General features: G+C 36.8%; 1 protein-coding gene across 2 annotated transcripts in view; it reads left to right on the top strand.

The window, feature by feature from the left end:
- The window catches only part of SSH2 (slingshot protein phosphatase 2), a 312067-nt gene that overhangs the window by 141653 nt on the left and 145202 nt on the right, over positions 1-25212 (top strand). For both annotated transcript variants that reach the window (XM_037808537.1, XM_037808535.1), the window contains one exon: positions 14853-14896. In XM_037808537.1, the coding sequence (XP_037664465.1) occupies positions 14853-14896 (44 nt within the window). The remainder of the gene's footprint in view (positions 1-14852; positions 14897-25212) is intronic.

Here is a 25212-nt window from a genome sequence, read left to right as displayed (position 1 = left end):
AAGGGAAATGAGGTCTGGTTCCTGCTCTTAGAAGCTTAGAGTCTGATGATGACAGATAAAACAAGAACCCAAATGTAACCCAGAAACAGCACTGGGTAGTTCCTCAAGAAAGATGCACAATAACTGTCAGATTTGTAGGGAGACAATGCATATCACTCAGGTGATAAAAGAAATGTCGTGAACTACTTGGCATTTGAAATCATCAATGAAGGATGTAGAATATAGGGGAAAGGAAAGGAGAGGGGATTTCCAGCTTGATCATTGGCATGAACAAAGGAAGTCAACAGGCACCTTTGAAGAATGCTGACTGAGTCCACTTGGATTGGAACATCTGGAAAGTATAAAGTTATCTTAAAGAATAAGTTTGGGAAAATATTGCTTCACACTCTACTTAGCCTAGTGTTTTTCAAGGCTGGCAGCCCTCCCCTCCCTCCACCCTACTTCTCAGCAAATATGACTTAGGTGCTTACATTTTTCCAAACTTCTTTTACTTAGTAACATACCTTTATGCTCAGATACTAAGTGGATTAATAATACTGCATTACTCTTTCAGTGGTTCTGGAATAATCTAAAATTGAATGCACATCTAGGGTCTTGCACCATATTGTTTCTAAGTCAAGTTTTACTTCTTAAGAACATCAAGAAATAATTATACTCTTTTTAAAAAAAACACTAACAATAAGAAATTAGAATATTAAAAAAAGCAAATTGGGAAGACTACACACTGTATAATACCATTTTTACAGCTAAAAAACAAGCAAAGCCAAATAATTTAAGAATACATATATATGTTATTTTTTGAAATCAAGGGAATAAGAAATATGGCATAGAGTTGAGAAGTCAATAGGTAAATTAAAAGAAAATCTAAAACACATTCAAATAATACAAAAGAAGGCAGAAAAGGAGCAGCAAAGGAATGAAAACATAGGAGACAAACAAAAAATAAATAATAATATGGTAGACCTAAATCCAGCTGTCAATAATTACATTAAATGTTAATGGAACTAATGCTATAATTAAAAGGCAGAGATTGTCACAATGGATAAAATAAAACAGGAACCAACTCTATGCTGTCTATAAGTAATGCTCTTTAAGATATAAAGAGATAGAAAAATACACCTTGCAAACAGTGAACATAAATAAGTCTGGAATGGCTTCAAGACCAAAAGTATTTCTAGAGATAAAGCAATCTTGAAAGGGAAGAATAAAACTAGAGGACTTCTATTTCCTTCAAAACTTAATATAACTATAGTAATCAAGTACTGTCATAAGAATTGACAAATAGATCAATGGAACAGAATAGAAAACCCAGAAGTAGACCCTCACTTTTACTGTCATTTGACTTTTTACAAAGGAACCAAATACTCCAAAGGAGAAAAGAAGGTCTTTTCAACAAATGGTGCTTGAAAACTGGATATCTATATGGGGGAAAAATGATCCTCTACCCCTACCTCACACCATATATAAACATTAATTTGAGAGGATCATAGACCTTTTTTGTAAAACCATAAAGCCATAAAACTTTTATAAAAAAAAAAAAACATGGTAGAATATCTTCACAACTACCAATATCTTCTGTTGGGTAGGCAAAGATTTCTCAGGATACAGAAAACAGTCATCATCAAAGAAAATATTGACAATTATACTGTCAAAATTTAAAAAGTTTTGTTCATCAAAAGAGATCATTAAGAAAATGAATAGGCAAGTCACAGACTGGGGGGGAAATATCATCAAAATGTGTATCTCAAAGGACTGGAATCAAGGAGAGATAAAGAATTACAACTCAATAAGAAAAGAAAAACAGACCCATTAAAAAAAAGGTGCAAAATATTTGAACAGACATTTCAAAAAAGGAGATATATGAGTGACAAATAGGCACTCAACATTTGCATAAATGCAAAATAAAGCCACAATGAGATACCTATGCACCCACCAGAATGACTGAAATTTAATACTGAAAACACCAAACACTGACAGGGATATGGAACAACTGCAACTAATTACTGGTAAGAGTGGAAAGTGGTATAACCACCTTAGAAAAAGCCCTGGCAATTTCTTATAAAATTTCTCATGAATCTACCCCATGACACAGCAATCCCAATGTTTTGTTTCCAAGAGAAACAAAAACATAGGTCCACCAAAAGAATCTTCATATAACAATTTTATTCATAATAGACAAAAATTGGAAGCATCCAGGTGTATCCATCAATAGGAGAATGTGTAATAAACTGTTGTATGTATTCATACAATGGAAGTCTCAGCAATAAGAAGGAAGGAACTACTGATACATGCAACAACTTGGATGAATCTCAAAAACATGCTGAGTTAAAGAAGCCTCAAATAAAAGAGTACATACTGTATGTTCTCATTTGCTAATGCTGCCAGAATGCAAAACACCAGAAATGGATTGGCTTTTATAAAAGGGGGTTTATTTGATTACATAGTTACAGTTTTAAGGCCATAAAGTGTCCAAGGTAATGCATGAACAATCAGGTACCTTCACTGGAGAATGGCCAGTGGTGTCCAGAAAACCTCTGTTAGCTGGGTGTCTGCTTTCAAAGGGTGTCTCCAAAATGTCTCTGTAAACTGCAGTTCGTCTCTCAGCTCCTGTGCATTCTTCAAAGTGTCCCACTTGGCTGTGCTGTAGCAAGCTTGCTCCTTCTGTCTGAGCTTATATAGTGCTCTAGTAAACCAATCAAGGCCCACACTGAATGGGTGGGGCCACACTACCAATTATCCAGTGAAAGATCTCGCCCACAGTTGAGTCATCACATCTCTACAGAAACATCCAATCAAAAGTCTCTAACCCAATCAACACCAACAGGTTTCCTGCCCACACAAAACTGCATCAAAGATAATGGCATTTTGGGGGACATAATACATCCAAACCAGCACACTGTATAATTCCATTTACATTTATAGCAAAATCATATAAATGGAATCATATGTTATGCACTAATTTTTGGTGGGAAAACATCAGTACAGTGGTTGCCTCTGGGGTAAGTGGTTCCAGGTATTGACTGAAAAGGGCATGAAAAAATTTCTGAGGTGGTAGAAATTCTAGAAAGCAGTTTGGGTTGCACCAGAATGTGCCTTTTTCAAAGCTCTTTGAATGGTGCACTTAAGATTTGTGCATTTCATTGTATAAAAAAATTTTACCTTAAATGAAAAAAGAACTGTAAAGAAATACCAAGTTCTAATTAATTATATGCATTCAAGGGCAAGTGCAATATGTCTGTACCTTTGAAATGCATCAAAAAAAAAAAAAAATAAGGTGGACTATGGATAGATAGACATGTGGATAGATGAATAAATATGTGATAAAACAATATAGACAGTACTGTCAGAATTCAGATGGTAGATGTATAGGTTCACTGTAAGTTCAACATTTTGTACGTTAAAATATTTTTTTAATAAATTGGAGTGAAAAGCAAGGAAATTCAGGATAGTGGTCCCATCTTGGGAGGAGGATAGGCATGGGAAATGGAAAGTAAGCACACAGGTAGATGCAAAGGTATTGATACTGGTCTAGTTCTTAGGTAGAATGGTGCTCACAGGTATTCATTCTATATTGTGCCTCATAATATACATATATGTTATATTAACATTAAATATATTCTTTATATGTAATATTTTGTACAATTTTAAATCATATTCAAGGAAAGCTCTCATAATACTAGCAAGATACAAGCTCAAAGAACAGATGCCTCAGACTCTTACATTCAAGCAATAATACATTAAAATATCAAAATGTTCAAGTATTAAAAAAAGTTTATAAAGCATACAGAGAAACAGGAAGTAATGGCCCAGACAAAGAAGATTAAAGCATCAGAAACCATCAGTGAGGAAGACAAGACCTAGGACATACCAGACAAAGACTTTTAAAAAATAGTACTAAATATGCTTGAAGAGCTAAAGGAAAACATGAACAAAAAACTAAAGGAAATAAAGAGAACAACAGATTAATAAGAGAATATCAAGAGAGAGAAATTATGAAAACCAAATAGAGCTGAAGAAATTTAAAATTCCCTAGAGGGGTTCAACAGCAGAGTGGAGCTGGCAGAAGAAAGAATCAGTGAACTTGAAGATATGACCATTGAAATCATTCTGTTCAGAATGAAGAATGAAGAAAAGTGAACAGAGCCTGAGGAGCCTGTGGGATACCATTGAACATACTAATATACACAGTTTGGGAGTCCTAGAAGAGGGAATAAGAGAGAAAGAGGCTTTTGGGGATTGAATCATGCCCACAACAAAAAATATGTTCAGGTCCTAATCCCTGGTTCTGTGGGTATTAGTCCATTTGTAAATAGGACCTTTGAAGATGTTGTTAATTAAGGTATGACCATATCAAAAGAGGGTGGGCCTTGATCCAATGTATCTGGAGTCCTTATAAGCAAAGGAAGTTGGACGTGGAAGAGGAAGCCATAGAGAGCAGCCAGAAGCTGGAAATTAATAGAATCCAGAAGAGAAAAGAGACGATGCCATCATGGGCACTGCCATGTGGCGGAATCCCAAGATTGCCAGTCACCCAGAAGATACTGACCCTGGGAGGAAGCAAGCTTTCTTGAAACTGTGAGCCCATAAATTCTTGATATTAAGCCCACCCATTGTATGGTATTTGGTTTAGCAGCTGAGATACTAAAACAGGGGCAGAGAGAATATTCAAAGTAGTAATTATTGGCTGAAAACTTAACAAATTTAACCTAAGACATGAATGTACACATCCCAAGACAATGAACTCTGAACAGGATAAGCCCAAATAGAACCACACCATGGCATATTATAATCAAACTGTTGAATGCTAAAGATAAAAAGAGAATTCTGAAAGTTGAAATAAGTGCCGATTTCTCATCAGAAACCATAGAGGCAAGAAAGCAGTGGGATGGCATATTTAAAGAGCTGAAAGCAAAAACCTGCTACCTAAGAATTCTATATCTGGCAAAACTGTCTTTCAAAAGTGAGAGCAAGATTAGGACATTCCCAGAGACACAAAAGCTTGAGGGAGTTCAGTCACCACTAGACTGGCCCTATAAGAGATGCCAAAGAGAGTTCTACAAGCTGAAAGGAAAGCCTGTAGATCGACTCCCATAAAGAAATAAAGATCTCTCGTAAGTGTAATGATGTGGCAAATATAAATGCCAGTATTGTTATATTTTTGATTTGTAACTCCACATTTTGCTTCCTACAGGATCAAACAGCAGATGCATAAAATGTAATGATGAATCAGTGGTTTCATATAATCATGTAATTTGGGACAAGAACTACCTTTTTAATAAAGGTGGGGAGATGGAGAGGTAATGGAACATAGATTGTGTATACTACTGAATCTGGGTATTGAAGCAAACGAAATTTTTATAGATTTAGGACATTAAATTTAAACCCCATGGTAACTACAAAGAAAACATTGGAGAATATACAAGTTCATAGAGACAGAGATTAGAGTATAGATTGTCAGGGGCAGGGGGCAGGGAGATGAAGAGTTAATGCATAATGGGTATAGGGTTTCTGTTTAGGGAGATGGGAAACTTTTAGTAATGAAAGTTGGTGAGGGTACCGCAACATTGTGAATGTGATTGATCCCATTGAATGGTATGCTTGGGAGTGGTTGAGATGGGAAAGTTTATGTTGTATATATACACACACGCAAACACACACATTAAAAAGGTAAAGAAAGAGCAACTAAAGAGACAATGACAAATGCAATGCATGATCCTGGACAGGATCTAATAAGGGAGGAGAAAAGGCTCAAAAGGACATTATTGGGATGTATGAAAAAGTTGGAACATAGACTGTAAGTTTTATGTCAGTGTTACATTTCTTGAACTGAATAACTGCACTTAAGGTCATTATATAAGTGAATATCCTTGTTCTTAGGAAATGAACATGGAAGTAGTACGTGTTCAAGGAACATGATGACTACAACCTACAGTCAAGCGTAGGATGGATGGATGGATGGATATATAGATAAACATAGTAAGGCAAATGTGGCAAAATGTTAAAATTGATGGACCTGGGGTATAAGGGTATGTTGGCGTTCTCTGAATGGGATTTGTATTATTTTTGTAACTGTCATGTAAGTTTGAAAACATTCAAGATAAGTTTTTAAAAAAAGACGGGGGTTAGGCTATGTGGCATTAATAATTATTTCCTAAATAAATCCACTTTTCTATCAGTACCAGATTCATCATATCAATCGTGAGCAACTAGAAAAAAAATAATGTGAGAGAAATACATCAGAATTTGATATATTAACAAATGATAACCATAATGAAGGAGTATTTGTGACATATAATCCAGGAAATCATTTCTATTTATTGTAGTTGCCTTGGGCACAAAAATATAACATTTCCATTTCCTTGTCTGAGCCTTTTATTTATTTATTTTTTTTAATCGTCATTTTATTGAGATATATTCACATACCACGCAGTCATACAAAACAAATTGTACTTTCGATTGTTTACAGTACCATTACATAGTTGTACATTCATCACCTAAATCAATCCCTGACACCTTCATTAGCACACACACACAAATAACAAGAATAATAATTAGACTGAAAAAGAGCAATTGAAGTAAAAAAGAATACTGGGTACCTTTGTCTGTTTGTTTCCTTCCCCTACTTTTCTACACATCCATCCATAAACTAGACAAAGTGGAGTTTGGTCCTTATGGCTTTCCCAATCCCATTGTCACCCCTCATAAGCTACATTTTTATACAACTGTCTTCGAGATTCATGGGTTCTGGGTTGTACTTTGATAGTTTCAGGTATCCACCACCAGCTACCCCAATTCTTTAGAACCTAAAAAGGGTTGTCTAAAGTGTGCGTAAGAGTGCCCACCAGAGTGATCTCTCGGCTCGTTTAGGAATCTCTCTGCCACTGAAGCTTATTTCATTTCCTTTCACATCCCCCTTTTGGTCAAGAAGATGTTCTCCGTCCCACGATGCCGGGTCTACATTCCTCCCCGGGAGTCATATTCCACGTTGCCAGGGAGATTCACTCCCCTGGGTGTCTGATTCCACGTAGGGGGGAGGGCAGTGATTTCACCTTTCAAGTTGGCTTAGCCAGAGAGAGAGGGCCACATCTGAGCAACAAAGAGGCATTCAGGAGGAGACTCTTAGGCACAAATATAGGGAGGCCTAGCCTCTCCTTTGCAGCAACCGTCTTCCCAAGGGTAAAACTTATGGTAGAGGGCTCAACCCATCCAACCACCAGTCCCCTATGTCTGTGGTCATGTTAGCAACCATCGAGGTGGAGTAGGCGAATACCCCTGCATTCTCCACAGCCTCCTCAAGGGGGCACTACATCTTTTTTTTTTTCCTTGTTTTTCTTTTTTTTTTTTTTTAACTTTCCCTTCTTTTTTAAATCAACTGTATGAAAAAAAAAGTTAAAAAGAAAACAAACATACAATAAAAGAACATTTCAAAGAGACCATAACAAGGGAGTAAGAAAAAGACAACTAACCTAAGATAACTGCTTAACTTCCAACATGTTCCTACTTTACCCCAAGAAAGTTACATAATATAGCAACATTTCTGTGAACTTGTTCCTACTATATCCATCAGAAATTAACAGACCATAGTCATTACTGCGCATCCCCAGAACGTTAAATAGCTTATCTGTTCTTCTTGGATTATTGTTCCCCCTTCCTTAATTGCTCTCTATTGCTAGTTCCCCTACATTCTACATTATAAACCATACGTTTTACATTTTTCAAAGTTCACATTAGTGGTAGCATATAATATTTCTCTTTTTGTGCCTGGCTTATTTCGCTCAGCATTATGTCTTCAAGGTTCATCCATGTTGTCATATGTTTCACAACATCGTTCCTTCTTACTGCTGCGTAGTATTCCATCGTGTGTATATACCACATTTTATTTATCCACTCATCTGTTGAAGGACATTTGGGTTGTTTCCATCTCTTGGCAATTGTGAATAATGCTGCTATGAACATTGGCGTGCAGATATCTGTTCGTGTCACTGCTTTCCGATCTTCCGGGTATATTCCGAGAAGTGCAATCGCTGGATCGAATGGTAGCTCTATATCTAGTTTTCTAAGGAACTGCCAGACTGACTTCCAGAGTGGCTGAACCATTATACAGTCCCACCAACAATGAATAAGAGTTCCAATTTCTCCACATCCCCTCCAGCATTTGTAGTTTCCTGTTTGTTTAATGGCAGCCATTCTAACCGGTGTTAGATGGTATCACCTTGTGGTCTTAATTTGCATCTCTCTAATAGCTAGTGAAGCTGAACATTTTTTCATGTGTTTCTTGGCCATTTGTATTTCCTCTTCAGAGAACTGTCTTTTCATATCTTTTGCCCATTTTATAATTGGGCTGTCTGTACTATTGTCATTGAGTTGTAGGATTTCTTTGTATATGCAAGATATCAGTCTTTTGTCAGATACATGGTTTCCAAAAATTTTTTCCCATTGAGTTGGCTGCCTCTTTACCTTTTTGAGAAATTCCTTTGAGGTGCAGAAACTTCTAAGCTTGAGGAGTTCCCATTTATCTATTTTCTCTTTTGTTGCTTGTGCTTTGGGTGTAAAGTCTAGGAAGTGGCCTCCTAATACAAGGTCTTGAAGATGTTTTCCTACATTATCTTCTAGGAGTTTTATGGTACTTTCTTTTATATTGAGATCTTTGGTCCATTTTGAGTTAATTTTTGTGTAGGGGGTGAGGTAGGGGTCCTCTTTCATTCTTTTGGATATGGATATCCAACTCTCTCAGCCCCATTTGTTGAAAAGACCATTATGGCTCAGTTCGGTGACTTTAGGGGCCTTATCAAAGATCAGTCGGCCATAGATCTGAGGGTCTATCTCTGAATTCTCAATTCGATTCCATTGATCTATATGTCTATCTTTGTGCCAGTACCATGCTGTTTTGGCAACTGTGGCTTTATAATAAGCTTCAAAGTCAGGGAGTGTAAGTCCTCCCACTTCGTTTTTCTTTTTTAGAGTGTCTTTAGCAATTCGAGGCATCTTCCCTTTCCAAATAAATTTGATAACTAGCTTTTCCAAGTCTGCAAAGTAGGTTGTTGGAATTTTGATTGGGATTGCATTGAATCTGTAGATGAGTTTGGGTAGAATTGACATCTTAATGACATTTAGCCTTCCTATCCATGAACATGGAATATTTTTCCATCTTTTAAGGTCCCCTTCTATTTCTTTTAGTAGAGTTATGTAGTTTTCTTTGTATAGGTCTTTTACATCTTTGGTGTTGATTCCTAGGTACTTGATTTTTTTAGTTGCTATTGAAAATGGTATCTTTTTCTTGAGTGTCTCTTCAGTTTGTTCTTTTCTAGCATATAGAAACATTACTGACTTATGTGCATTAACCTTGTATCCCGCTACTTTGCTAAATTTGTTTATTAGCTCTAGTAGCTGTATCGTCGATTTCTCAGGGTTTTCTAGATATAAGATCATATCATCTGCAAACAATGACAGTTTTACTTCTTCTTTTCCAATTTGGATGCCTTTTATTTCTTTGTCTTGCCGGATTGCCCTGGCTAGCACTTCCAGCACAATGTTGAATAACAGTGGTGACAGCGGGCATCCTTGTCTTGTTCCTGATCTTAGAGGGAAGGCTTTCAGTCTCTCACCATTGAGTACTATGCTGGCTGTGGGTTTTTCATATATGCTCTTTATCATGTTGAGGAAGTTTCCTTCAATTCCTACCTTTTGAAGTGGTTTTATCAAAAAGGGATGTTGGATTTTGTCAAATGCTTTTTCAGCATCTATTGAGATGAACAATTGATTTTTCCCTTTTGACTTGTTAATGTGTTGTAATACATTGATTGTTTTTCTTATGTTGAACCATCCTTGCATGCCTGGAATGAACCCCACTTGGTCATGGTGTATGATTTTTTTAATGTGTCTTTGGATTCGATTTGCAAGTATTTTGTTGAGGATTTTTGCATCTATATTCATTAGGGAGATTGGCCGGTAGTTTTCCTTTTTTGTAGCATCTTTGCCTGGTTTTGGTATTAGATTGATGTTAGCTTCATAAAATGAGTTAGGTAGTGTTCCATTTTTTTCAATGTTTTGAAAGAGTTTGAGTAAGATTGGTGTCAGTTCTTTCTGGAAAGTTTGGTAGAATTCCCCTGTGAAGCCATCTGGCCCTGGGCATTTATTTGTGGGAAGATTTTTGATGACTGATTGGATCTCTTTGCTTGTGATGGGTTGGTTGAGGTCTTCTATTTCTTCTCTGGTCAGTCTAGGTTATTCATATGTTTCCAGGAAATTGTCCATTTCTTCTACATTATCCAGTTTGTTGCCATACAGTTGTTCATAATATCCTCTTATAATTTTTTTAATTTCTTCAGGATCTGCCGTTATGTCACCTTTTTCATTCATTATTTTGTTTATATGGGTCTTCTCTCTTTTTGATTTTGTCAGTCTAGCTAGGGGCTTGTCAATCTTGTTGATCTTCTCAAAGAACCAACTTTTGGTGATATTTATCCTCTCTATTGTTTTTTTGTTCTCTATATCATTTATTTCTGCTTTAATCCTTGTTATTTCTTTTCTTCTACTTGGTTTAGGATTGGTTTGCTGTTCATTTTCTAGCTTCTTCAGTTGATCCATTAGTTCTTTGATTTTGGCTCTTTCTTCCTTTTTAATATATGCGTTTAGTGCTATAAATTTCCCCCTTAGCACTGCTTTTGCTGCATCCCATAGGTTTTGGTATGTTGTGTTCTCATTTTCATTCGTCTCTATATATTTAGCAATTTCTCTTGCTATTTCTTCTTTAACCCACTGATTGTTTAGGAGTGTGTTGTTTAACCTCCAGGTATTTGTGAATTTTCTAAGTCTCTGATGGTTATTGACTTCTAATAGTATTCCATTGTGGTCAGAGAATGTGCTTTGAATAATTTCAATCTTTTTAAATTTATTGAGGCTTGTTTTATGTCCCAGCATATGATCTATTCTGGAGAAAGTTCCATGAGCACTAGAAAAGTATGTGTATCCTGGTGATTTGGGATGTAATGTCCTGTATATGTCTGTTAAATCTAATTCATTTATCAGATTGTTTAGGTTTTCAATTTCCTTATTGGTCTTCTGTCTGGTTGATGTATCTATAGGAGAGAGTGATGTGTTGAAGTCTCCCATAATTATTGTGGAAACATCAATTGCTTCCTTTAGTTTTGCCAGTGTTTCTCTCATGTATTTTGTGGCACCTTGATTGGGTGCATACACATTTACGATTGTTATTTCTTCTTGCTGAATTGCCCCTTTTATTAGTATGTAGTGGCCTTCTTTGTCTCTCAAAACATCCCTGCATTTGAAGTCTATTTTATCTGAGATTAATATTGCTACACCTGCTTTCTTTTGGCTGTAGCTTGCATGAAATATTTTTTTCCATCCTTTCACTTTCAGTTTCTTTGCGTCCCTGTGTCTAAGATGAGTCTCTTGTATGCAACATATTAATGGTTCATTTTTTTTTGATCCATTCTGCGAATCTATATCTTTTAATTGGGGAGTTTAATCCATTTACATTCAACGTTAAAACCGTGAAGGCATTTCTTGAATCGGCCATCTTATCCTTTGGTTTATGTTTGCCATATTTTTCCCTCTCTCTGTTAATATCCTTTATTGTACCCATACCGAATCTCTTTAGTACTGAACCTTTCTCCAAGTCTCTCTGTCCTGTCTTTGTTTCTCTGTCTGTAGGGCTCCCTTTAGTATTTCCAGTAGGGCAGGTCTCTTGTTAGCAAATTCTCTCAGCATTTGTTTGTCTGTGAAAAATTTAAGCTCTCCCTCAAATTTGAAGGAGAGCTTTGCTGGATAAAGTATTCTTGGCTGGAAATTTTTCTCACTCAGAATTTTAAATATATCTTGCCACTGCCTTCTCGCCTCCATGGTGGCTGCTGAGTAGTCACTACTTAGTCTTATGCTGTTTCCTTTGTATGTGGTGAATTGCTTTTCTCTTGCTGCTTTCAGAACTTGCTCCTTCTCTTCTGTGTTTGACAGTGTGATCAGTATATGTCTTGGAGTGGGTTTATTTGGATTTATTCTATTTGGAGTTCGCTGAGCATTTATGATTTGTGTATTTATGTTGTTTTGAAGATTTGGGAAGTTTTCCCCAACAATTTCTTTGAATACTCTTCCTAGACCTTTACCCTTTTCTTCCCCTTCTGGGACACCAATGAGTCTTATATTTGGACGTTTCATATTATCTATCATATCCCTGAGGTCCGTTTCTATTTTTTCAATTTTTTTCCCCATTCTTTCTTTTATGCTTTCATTTTCCATTGTGTCATCTTCCAGGTCACTGATTCGTTGTTCAACTTCCTCTAGTCTTGTACTATGAGTGTCCAGAATCTTTTTAATTTGGTCAACAGTTTCTTTATTTTCCATAAGATCATCCATTTTTTTATTTAGTCTTGCAATGTCTTCTTTATGCTCTTCTAGAGTCTTCTTGATTTCCTTCATATCCCGTACTATGGTCTCATTGTTCATCTTTAGTTCTTTGAGTAACTGCTCTAGGTGCTGTGTCTCTTCTGGTCTTTTGATTTGGGTGCTTGGGCTTGGGTTATCCATATCGTCTGGTTTTTTCATATGCTTTATAATTTTCTGTTGTTTTTGGCCTCGTGGCATTTGCTGAACTTGATAGGGTTCTTTTAGGGTTTGTAGACCTATTGAAGTCCTTATCTCTAATTTATCAGATCTACAGCTTCGTGGAGTACACTTTCTCTAACTAACCAGCAGGTGGCGTCCACGAGCCACCTGTTCTCCACGAGCCAGTTCTCCCCTGCTTAGCCTTTTTGGTGAGTGGGGGAGTGAGTCTTCTGGGGCCCAATTGGTGTACCAAGCTTGCGTGTGTAGTTGGTGTTGCCTGCCCTGTATGTGGGGCGTGTTTCTGGGCAGTCGGGGAGGGGGTTGGCCCTAACAATCAAATCTCCCTGATGATCCTAGAGTTTTAAAGCTGCTGCAATAGTCTAATCCTTCAGTTCAGTCCTGCCACAGTTTGTCTCTGCCACTGACCCACAAGTCTTTGGTATTGGCGTATGGCTCCTGAGACTTGCAAGTGGGCCCCTCTTCCAGGCTGTGCACCCCGGGTCCTCTGGTGAGGGATGACTGTGCTATGTCACAGGTGAGTGCCGTCCCCCCAGGGCGGTTCTGGGCTGCTGGGCTGTGTAGGGAGGCTCCCAGTCTGCTCAAATGATGGCTGAATGGGGCTTTGTTAATTCACACTGCTCCACCTTCCCAGCTCTGGGACAATCAGCTGAGGTTGCAGGGAAGGCTAATGTCCACGCCCAGTTTTGTGGTGTGTGCCTGTTATTTGAAGCACTTCCGTCACACTGGGTTGTCTGGGGCAGCTCTGGGCTATGGGGCTGGCGATGGGCAGGAGTGTTTCCTGTCCACCAGGATGGTGGCTGTGAGCGGACACCCCCCTTTTCTTGGGAAGTTGTGGTGTTTAGTGAATTTTCTCAGCCACTGGATTATTGCCTTTTGTCTCAGAGCTCTCTTAGTTCTGCTCTTGACTTGACGTGCCCAAATTGCAATTCTTTGAAGCTTTCTGTATTGGGCTTAGATTTCGCTGATCTCAGCAGTTCGACATTTTCATGAGTGTTGTATGAAGTATGCCCAAAGACAGATTGCTCTGTGGTGTCCAGTCCACGCAGTTCCTGGCTTTTTACCTACTTTCCTGGAGGAGTAACTAAAACTTACAGCTCACCAGTCCTCCATCTTGCCCTGCCTCTCCCGAGCCTTTTATTTTTATTTTTGCAAACTTTCCAGGTTCTGAGTATTAATTCTAAAGACAGTCAGTTATTTTCCATGTTAACACCTTTCTTTTCAGTCCCTAAAGGACATGCAAAAAGTATAATGCACTATGACACGTTCAACTTTTATTCCCTCTAAGGATGGAATCTGTACAGTGTCCCTCCCTTTGTGGGAAATGAGACATGCTTGAAATCAATAATGAGAATAGCGACGGAATAAAGGTTTTAGAGCTGACCTTGACTGCCCAGGAACGGAGACAGAATGATGTGGAAGTTCCATAAATTCCATAAATTGGAAAATGTAGATGGCTTACTGGCAAACAATGCACAGATTGTTTCAGTTTATTTTTCTCCTACTATTTCTGTTTTCCATGAAGGGCAAAAGTGATGAGAGAGGAAATAAAAAAGGTCAGAGAGCAAATTAAAAAAAAGTTAGCCCCTTAGTATCATTAGTTCTTTCATCTTTTTTCACTTTTCCTTCACGTCAATATTCTTGTCTCTGCAAAGATCTGTGTAATATATTAACATAATAACCTTAACTAAACCATAGAAGGGTCAGTTATATGCTTTTACAACATGTTGGGAGACATCATTTTTTGTAAGTTTTAATTCTAGCTTCACCATGAGTTTTCTTGGGCATTTTCTGCTTTGTAAAGTACAGTTTCCTCATTTATAAAATATTCATATTAGTGTTCATATTTTACTGGATCTGAATTGCCATGAGTTATAAGACCCACTATTATTTTATGTGCTACTAAGAAAAAATAAATATTGCAAATTAAATATTCAGTGCTTTTTTATTAATTGTAGATTATCCTAAGTTAGGTATCTGTTAGAGTCAATGAAAATAAATGTAGCCATCAACCTTATGAGTTTATAAGGAATAAGTGGAATAAAGTACTTAAAGTGTTAAGCATGGTGCCTAGCACATTTTTAAGTACTTAACAAGTGGTAACCATTATGCTGATGGTGATGATGATTTGATACTGAGCACCCTGAAGTGATACCCATTGTTTAGGTGGTTGTTTTGGATCACACTCATTAAGCTTAGTAAAATAGCATGGTTTATATTGTGATAGGAGACCCTGGGTTAAATTTTTTTTTCTGTCTTTTCTCTCTCTACAGGAGGCAGACAGCGGGGAGGAGGAATGCCGCTCACAGCTGAGGAGGTAGGTTTGTTCATGATATCCTGCAGTCTTTCCATAGTCACTGCTTTTTCCTCTAATTGTTGTCTGTCTTGTCAGATTAGTTTATCCTGCTTTTCCAAGATACTTCATTGGTCTCTTAAAAATGGGATTGCTTTAAGAAGTCAGTCAGTGACTCAGAAAGAGATAAAATGGTAGATTGTTGTAAAAAGATGCAGAAAGGTTAATGCTGACCCAGTTTTGACCCAAGTCTTCAGGAACTATCTTGGGTAATTAAGAAGGTAATTTTCCTTAAATTTTAGGAAAATGTCAACTGAAAAACATTTCAGCCTTCAATTTATTTATTGTACTTGTCATTAATTTTGATATAATTTGGCAATTCATACAGATTAACCAATATTTCTCCTAGAGAAATGTAGGAGGTATTACTAATTTTTCTGTTATCTCCTTAAATGGTTTTTTAAAGCAACTCCTTCCTCTCACAGGAAACAGTTCTGGTAAGTTCTAGATGATCATTTAAATGCTACCAACTCATGTCCTCTGAACTCACTCAAATGAGCCATTCTTGATAATAGAGAGAAAGGATACAATAAGCATGCTCATTGTCGAAAATCTGGCTAAAGGAGAAGATTCCTTAATGATTAATTATCAGGTGTTTATTAATGTATAGCTCTCTCTTGTCAACTACAGTTTAATATATAAAAATAGTTTCTTTCCATTTGTATCTGAGGTTATTGGTGGTGTTTTTCCTGGGTTGATTATCACACAAATTTTGGCTTAAAGCTTAATTTCCCACTGTCTCTTCTAGGGAAGATCTGATAGTGAAGTTTCATTCTTTTACACAGAGCTGAGAGATAGAAGCCCAGAAGTTTTAGGGAATGCTTATCAAGGCCATCATAACCTTATTCCCATTAGAATGAAGAAAGTCTAATGGCCCAACTTTAAAAATCTCTGGGTTAATTTCAAGCTTAATGCATTGATTTGGTATCTACAGGAATCAAAAAGTATATAATGATCAGAAAATTCAAGTCTAGTCTCCAATTCACAGCACTGAATTGTCAGCATTAAGAACATAAAAACCCATTTAGAAAGTTAGTGGTAGTAAATCATTAATATGACCAGCAGAGGGCTTTTCCAGGCTTCTTCACAAGAAAAGGGTTACTTAAAGAAGTAAGAAACGAAGAAAACCTAGAAGCACCTATTTTAAAAAATCCAGATTTGCTAGCCTTTTGTAATTTCTTACATTCTGTGTGTTTACCAAGCTATTTCTCAATCTAATTGCTTTAGTCTGATTGAAGCAAAGAAACTTCTCTGAACTGCCAGTTGAGCGTTCCTTGTAGCTAGATGGTGGTTAAGAGGTTGATTTTTGTGGGTTTGGCTTCTACAGATTGTTCTGGCCTTCTCTATCACCTCCCACAGAATAAACCAACATTGAGTTAGCATCTTTTCATTAAGCATGGCTGAACTCATCTTGTCCATTTGTAGATTAAAATGTAGTTTGTGGTGGGGAATTTGAATAGCAAACAGCATATCGTTAAAACTAGATGCCAGTCCTAGGAATAAAAAAAGACTTTGCATTAATAGTCTCTTATTTTAACTAAGTGGCATTTACTAGAAACATCATAAATTAAAAGTAATCTTTCAAAGTATTTAACCCAAACTATGATGCCTTTAAAAACCAGCGTATTCACGCTACATTAGCCCTTTTTGTGATATTTTAATTCTGGCAATATTTGGTCTTTCTCAGAGGACAAACTTAAAAAGATAACATGATTACAGAACTGCAAATCAAGTTGTGTGTTATTAAATTTGGTGAAAAGATAAATGGATGAAATTCAGTGCCATTCTTCCTTTTGCATATTTATGAACTCATAGCATTCCTCTTCCTTGTTTGATAACTCACTTTGCTAACTGGGGAACATGAGATTAAACCACATAAAATGCCAACATTTGACCATTTTGACATATAAACAGTAATCTCGTATGGGTCAACCTAATAAAATTGTAAGATTATCAACAAACAAAAATGAACCAAAAAAAATACGCCATTGAAATAAATTTGTGGGGTTCTGAGATGTTTTTTTTTTTTTAAAGTGAATAGTTGTGGTAGGAAATAATGGATCTATTTAGGATCTAAATTTAGATAATAAATAGTTTAATTATAGCAGAATTCTTCCATTCCTGTGGGTACCAACCCCAAGCTAAGAATTGTATAGAGTAAAGAGAAAAGGAGCAACATTTAGGGTATTGTCTCTGGGATCAGCAACTCAATATTATACAGTAAGATAGCTTCAAATGTCTGAGAGAAATTTTTTTTTAAGACAAGTGGATGCTTAAGTCATTCAAGACAATTTTTACTTTTTCCCCCTCAACTCAAGCAACACATTTAATATTTGTTATCAATTTTGTTTTTATTTAAATCACTTTGAAAGTGAAGAAATTATTTTTCATGTTCAACCCAAAATCTCTCCTGTTTTTAAGCCTAGTTTCTTTCTCTTTAGTCTTTCATGGACATAAAGAATTGTTCACCGTCTGCTGAAAAAATTCATCAACTTTGAAAACATGGAGTTTCAAACCTGCCAACGAAAACAAAATTTGTAGCAGTGGGGATAGGGAGAAAGCAAAATGGACCAGAGAAGTCTCAGAAAATCTCTTGGAAGAGCTGGGTTTTGATGAATGAGTGGGATTTAGATAGAAGCACAGAAGAAAAGAGGAACAAATACAGGAGGATGGGGAGGGTGGGAGGGTATCCTCAGAAGCCTGGAGTAGGTGCTAATACGGCATGTTTCAGGGAGAGTGAAAAGATACTGCCTATATCTTAAAAGCAGAGGAGTTTTCAGTTGATAGATTTTTATGTAGAAGAATGACGTGACTGCCAGAAAAGAGTCTGGCAGTGTTATGCAGTATGAGGTGAGGCAGGAAAACTATCCAGGAAGCTGTTGTAGTAATTCAGACAAATGGCTAAAGGCAGGGGAAAAAGAAAGGAAAGGGCTTTTCCAAGAGATATATAATATGGAGAGAAAAGACCACAAGATTTCTACCTGGAGACAGTATGTTTTTAAACTACAAGAACATGGTCTCCTGCCTTGGGTCTCAAAAGCCCTTCTCTGACTCTTCCTCCTTCCATCTCCAGATTCATTCTCCATAATGCCATCAGTGATCTCTCTAAAATTTAGATCTCAATATGCCCCTTTTAGGATAAAAATCCAAACTATCAGTATGTCAGTTAAGAGCCTTCACGTTCTGACTCCTGCCTGCCCATCCAGCCTCATCGCTCATTAGAACTCCCTCAAACTCTGTGCTCCATCTTGGTGCCCATGCAGTTTCCTTCCTTAGCATTCCCTATTCTAGTCTAACCCTACTAAAAGCTCAAAGTTCAAACTTTAGCTCAGGAAATTAGTTCTGTAATCTGCAGCCTGGGAGTTAGACACTCCTCCCATGTGCTCTCCACGCCATCATAATATTTATCACAGTGCTTGATAGTCACTCATCTGAGAGCAGCATGAGAGCAGGGACTGTTTTATCTCAGTATGTCCAGCAATTAGCATGTGGTTAGCACTCAGTAAATGCTTGTTGAATGAATGAATGAGAATAGAAAAATGTTGATCGCTTTGCTAGAAATTATATAGTTGAGAAAGAGAACTTATGTGAGAAGACACATGTAGAGTTCACGTTTGGACACGCAAAAGAACAGGGCAGCATTCAAGTGGGGACAGCTTGAAGATAGTTGAAAGAAAACAGCAGCATTCAATTTGTGACCATATCTTAACTCCAGACCTGTCTCTACCACCTCATCAATTTTTCTTTATCTGGTATTTGCTCCACTTATTTTTTACCTTTGAGAAATGACTTCTTCACTTAATTTCAGCCTATTTAGTGACAATTTTTCTATATTTAAGTATCATAATGACAGTGTGCTTTGTTGCCCATCTTTTGACTTGAAAAGAGGACAGATGTATTCCTGAATACTGTACTTAAATGAAAAAGAGTGGGGGTAAGGGGTGGACACATTGTAAATATTACCTGATTATTCTTATCTTTATAATTATCTTTTAATTATTATTTAGAAACAGTCTCACATTTACAGAAAAGTTGCAAATACAGTATAATGAACTTTTTTTTTCCTGAACCTTTTGTTAGTGAGATGTTGACATGATGCTCTGTCACCCCACTTTTCTGTTTTAAGAAATATAATGACAAGGTTAATATTTCATGGAGAAGCCAAACACATACACTTATTGAGCTTATGAGGATTTTTTCTTTTTTTAACAAAAGTAGAGCTTTCCATGTATTGAAAGCTGATGCTAACTGAACACATTGAAGCCATTCATCTTTTTCTGTTGGCCTTTTTGAAGCCTGGCTTTGTGCCTCCACCATGTGGGTTCCTCTTCCTATCAGAGAACCATCTGCTGTTTATAAACATTTGGGTGTGGCCACCAGGGGGTGTAGTGAGCTGTCGGCTCATCCTCTTTTAGTTCCGCCACTGTATAGAGGGCCCATTTGAAATGTTCAGTGCACACCTTTAAAGGCTCTTTTCCTAAGAATTTTCATTTCACTGAAGTACTCTGTTTCTGAAGAATATATTCACAGACACTCTTTATCATATATATATCTTTGGCATATTTTGCCTCTGATGAATATGAAAGGCATTGTTCTTAAATCTGATTTGAAAAGCAAATTTGATTATCACAGCTGTAATGAAATTAGGTATATCTTATAAAGCTAAGTAAATAATTTTACTTATTTTTTCAGATGTTGTTCCTCATGGTATAAGCAAAAACAGAAAAACAAAAATAATGTGAATTTCCCCTCAGTTCTTGACTTCCAAAACTAACTTTTGGAAAAATTGTTTTCCTATATTATAAAAACCCAAAGACTAATAAAGCATCAAATATCACTGCAGATTATTTAGTAGTAATAAAATCCTCTTAGCTACATGACTGTAGATTGTTACGGACTGCATCCTGGAAATGGGAGAGTTATAATCCTTTCTTTCCAGCTGTACTTCCTGTCCCGTCACCAGGGCTTGTGTTTGCCAGAAATTCCATATCCTAGGGTGAAAAGGTCTGAGGAAGAATTCCTCCACCAGACATGGGCAGCGGTGGGAGTGTGGCCTTTACTATTTTTCCGCCATGCAACGTATTTATATATTCCGTAATTCGGTTTTCATTGAAGAACTGAAAGGTGTTAGAACAAATAGTACGACATTCAATGCAGCATTTTTTTTTCTGGTGGAGGAGTGGGGAAGGTCAACAGTATGTCATAAAATCAGGGGAGGAAAGAGGTTTATTTTTCCCCTTAAAGTCTTGTGATCATTCTGAGGGAGGAAAAAGGACTGACGGTCAAGAATTCTGAGTGGAGCAGGTGAGAAGACATCTGCTTTCCCCTCACTCCTGGCATGAAGGGCAGGCTTCAGGGCCGGGAAGGGTGTGGTAACAGTGGCCTCTGGCTTAGAGACCCTCCAGATCAAGTTTTAAGATCAACCAGAAGTTGAGTGTGGGAACTGTTTATAATAAAATTCAAATTTTCTGTAGACAAGGGTTGATGATGGGAAAATTCTCTCTCTCTCTCTCTCCATTCTTACTCTTTATAGAATTAATTTGGGTGCCAGGGAATTGTGCTTTTTCAGTATTCCGGTGTACTGTACATTGCCTTATTAGATTTTCCTTGAGTGACTCTCTATGAGGAAAGTATGAGTCCTTAAACAGGATGATCTAGTGATTAAATATGTGTGACTGTGCCTCCAGCAAAAGAAATAATTCTCAATAACTACATATGTATGTGCTAACTACTGAAACCAGAGGTATCTCCTTATAAGAACTCGATAGGTGCTGTGTTACAAGAGTTAATGTTTAAATAGCTTATAATAATTTAATTTTAGCCAAATCCGAAATGAGGTTTGTGTACTTTGCAATTTTAAAAAAGTGTACTTTTGGTAATTGCAAAGTGCTACACAATATTCTTTTTTAAGTTATTCCTTTCTAAAAGGCATTTTCAGGAGACTACGGGAGGGAATGGAAGCTGCGCTCACCACCGTCATCACTGATGCTGCCATTGACGGCCCGCCCATGCCTCTATAGCGCCCACCAGGCAGTCCAGATGCACTTCCTCAGCTTTGTGGGCTGCAATTTCTTGTGCCAATGGCTGGTCCTTTCCACCCCATCAAGGTCCAAATGATCCAAACCAGAAGCCGTAACTCCGGCCTCAGAGATTTTGAAGCCAACTTCATAAGGCTAGTCAACAAAACAATTAGTGGTTCTCGGATGGAAATAAATCAAACAAGAATGACCATATATTATCAACCAGGCCTTTTAATGGTGGGTCTGTAGACCACAACAGGAAGGACCATCACAGCAGTGACAATTACCTGGAATGCTGTCTTTGCTTGGGTCTTTAAACTAAAGACTGTTCAATGGGGCTTACCTCCTAGAAGAGGTGAAGTTTTTTCTCATGGCTTCTAAGGAAGGTCTTGAGACTCATTCAGCCCACCAATCCTAGAAAAATCAAAGGTATTGAAGGAACATATATACTTCACAGGTGTATCACCTAAGATGGCTGAGTAAATTGTGGAGCCCTCAAGGAGTAGTAGCTCAACAAGTTCATACTTTATTTACAGAGACTGCATGAAAAGGGCCAATTCTGGGCTTTGGGCTGTCACTTGTTGCTGAGATCACCAACTGCAGCTTCTTCAAGGCTGAACTAAGGGCCAAGGAACAGCAGCGCTCTAGGGGAGCTTGGCAGGAACTGTGCCAAGCTGCTGCTGGAAGGAGTCGATGGAGGCAGATGTGTGAATTCTAGAAGCTGCTCATAATCCAAAGTCCTGCTAGATCTGCTGTCTTCACCTCATCTAGAGTTTTTGAGGCATTTGAAGTGCTTTTTCCAGATTATGTTTAAAATTGAAACCAAGCCATGTCATGAAGAACTGAAGGGAAAGACTATCAAGTGGTATTTTTTCAGGATAAGGCCCTACTCTACAGACAAAGCAATGCCACCAAGGAAACCCAGAGAGTGTGTTTGAATGCATACATCCAGGTCTGGAGAGCCACTATCTTTAGGACTTTGTTTTCTTTCTATCAGTTAAAAAAAAAAAAATCAGAACATAAAAATAAAAGACACGTATGTATCTAAAAGAAGTCTTAGTCATAGGATAAATCTTCATTGATGAAAACGTTTTAGTGGATTCGCTATTAATTCTGCACTAAAACTGTGTTGATTTTTGCAGAATCTGGTATATTTTAATTTGGTGAATAAAATTAGTGAAAATTTAATAATTCACGTCTCTCTTTACAGAAGAACTTCATCATTTTTCACACTCTTATCTGTCTCCCCTCTAGGCTGCCAACTCCCATGCATTCTTTTTCTGTATTCCTGAGGTCCAGCCCATATCCTGGTACCTAATAGGCACGTGTTACCTAATTGTTAAATTAGTAAGTGAATACAAGTGATAAATGAACTGAAACTAGGCAAGCTTGCATAGCATCAGGCACCTTGCAGCTTTAAAGGTAATTCATGACTGGATGATTAACTTTTTATAGTGCTGTTATCTTCTCCTAAAATGATTTTCCCAATTGAATAAAAGGTAATTAACTTTAGGTTTCTAAGTAATCTACAAAGAAGAACCAAAAATTTTCCCATCCTTCTTCTCCAGTGCTCTATCCTCCCATCCCAAGTCCCCAAAATTAGAATCTCACCTTCCTCTAGGAAGTATTCAGGGAACCTTAAAAGGCTGATAAAGTTAATAATAATATTATTTTCCTTCTTGTTCACTACAAGTTATTTGTCTTGGATGAAAGGGTAAGAAGCTTAGGAAAGGCTTGTTATGAACATTTAATTCAGAACTACTGAATTCAGTATAAGATTGAGTTTTTTTTTCCTTCTGATATTGTTATGTTTGGGGGTTTAAACAGTATCACCATTAAGAACTTCATAATACATAATTTTTATTTTTCTGAAATATATATATATATGTATATCCATATACCATGTGTGCATTTGTTTTAAATATAAAGGAAATAGCACTACAGAAATATTTCCTATTATAGCCCAAATGAACCCTCAAATTGCCAGTGTTTTCATATCACTGTTAACATTCATATTTAATTTTCTTAAAAGATGAAGAGTAAACCATCTTGTGGAGAATTTTTCCAAAGTGAAATTGAATATCATTTAATAAAACCAATATGTTGATTATTACTACTATTTGTAGAATCTTGGTTTTCATCAGTTGCTTAGAGAACAAGATGTCTGAAAAGCAAAAGTTTTCCCAGGTAAAGGTGAAAATTTATCCCAGAACAGCAACTGTTCTTCAAATTGTGTTAAACACAAAGCATGTATTACAGGCATATAAATATATTCTATCATCTGTATAAAGGCAGGGAATAGGACCACGCTATTTTTTTTCACCTTAACTGTAATAATTTCTATGGGTAAAAAATCAGTTCTGTTTTACCCTTCCTATATAGTTAGATAAGATTCCAAGTCTACAGTGTTGATTTTCTTTTTATACATACAAAGGAGTCATGGGGGGAAGTCTGGACATCTAGCAGTTTAATAGAGGGAAAAAGCAATGAACTGAGAGTAAGAAGTTCTGTCCTACCTCTTACTATTCTAAGCCTCTGTTTCCTCATCTGTAAAATGAGGATAATAGCTACCCACCTATCCTATAGGATTGTTGTGAAAAGTAAATAAAATAGTTTATAGGAAAGCTTTAACAAATATTAAGCACCAGGCAAAGACGTAAAGTAATCGTACTTTCACTATTATTTGTCTAAATTCTTTTCTCCATTTTAATTTCACAACTCGCAGCCCAGTTTCCCTAACTCTGTGCTATGACTGACATCATATTAAGTACTAAAATCATTTTCTGAGGAAAAGCAAGAGCAATTGTCAGACTTCAGATTCCAATAAGGTTCTTATTTAGTACAAATCTAATATGAATTAGAAATGGAAGCTTCCCATCTTTGGGTCGGTAGGTCAAATCTGACTCAACCTATGTGATTACCTAAAGTCACAGCTGTTGGATGCCATTTAGAAAATCCTGTTTAAAGGTACTGGTGGTCTTGCTTCATTCATTCAATGAATATTTATTAAGCAATGATTCATCTACTTGTCTCTCTGACTCACTACTATAATATCGTCCTTAAACAGAAGGAATATATTAATAAACATAACTGACAGACTGTTCCAGTGTTAATTATTCTCTGGGAATTTCCGCAAGCCAAGCATCCATTTGGAGAGAAAAGAAAGGACCTGTTATCAATTACCTAACCCAGCCCTCAAACAGCTGTTCTGCTGAAAGACCAAACAAAAGGTCAGGAAATTTAGAAACTGTTTAAAACACATAATTGGTTATGAGCCACCTTTGCTTGAAACAATCCTTACTCTTCACTGGAAAAATTCTCACGTAATGCTTTAACAGTACTCCCTGCTTCCCTTCCACAGTACTTCTGACACTTACTGTTTCACTATATTGTTTCAGATAAAAATATAAAGTGTATTAAAAATTTATACTAGTAGGTTCATGTATGATGTTATTTTAATTTGTTGATTTTTTTCTGTGATTGAAAAAGAAGAAATAGTTGTTCTTTTTTTAAAAAAAAACCTGTTGTCCAGAAGTTTCATATGAAATTCCAAGTTCCTTAGCGGTGGTAAGATCATAATATGCCGGGGCTCAATTTTTAAAGTGCCAAATTACACCATATAAAGCTCATTAACTGGACCCCCTCCCACCCATTTTGTTGTTTGTTGATACTGCAGTTTATTTGGAATCTGTTGAACTCTGAGTGCCATGTAGCATGCAGGTAGCGATGTCCAGTGGGAATTTGGAAACAAGCCTGGAATCTTGATTACTCAGCAGAATGGCAATAAAAATAATGTAAACTGAGAGATTGGTTGATATTGCCAAAGGAAAGAATTAGCCAGACTTTTAACAATCATCTCTGATTGCGCATCTGCTCTGAAACAAAAGAGGCAGAAAAGGAGCTTATATAGGCCTCTTCATATGTCCAGCCTGTGTCAAGAATGAGAGATTAAATTATCCTTTAAAACACACACACAATGACATTTGTCTGTCACTCTGGCAATTTCTGTAAAGTAGCCTATGAGACATTTGATATGGATCTTTTTGGTTCAAATGTGTGAACACATCTTGGAAGTTTTTGAACCTGAAAAACATTATAATGGTCTTTTTTAAATGGAATTTTATTGAAATATATTCACATCCCATACTATCATCTAAAAATATAGTTATTCACAGAATCATCACATAGTATGCATTCATCATCACAATTTTTTGAACATTTTCATTACTCCAAAAAGTAAGAATAAAAATAAAAATAAAG

This window comes from Choloepus didactylus, chromosome 18 (assembly GCF_015220235.1).
Source record: "Choloepus didactylus isolate mChoDid1 chromosome 18, mChoDid1.pri, whole genome shotgun sequence".
Lineage (NCBI taxonomy): Eukaryota > Metazoa > Chordata > Mammalia > Pilosa > Megalonychidae > Choloepus > Choloepus didactylus.
Note: the sequence above shows the minus strand (reverse complement) of the source record. Positions and strands in the feature narration are given on the sequence as shown.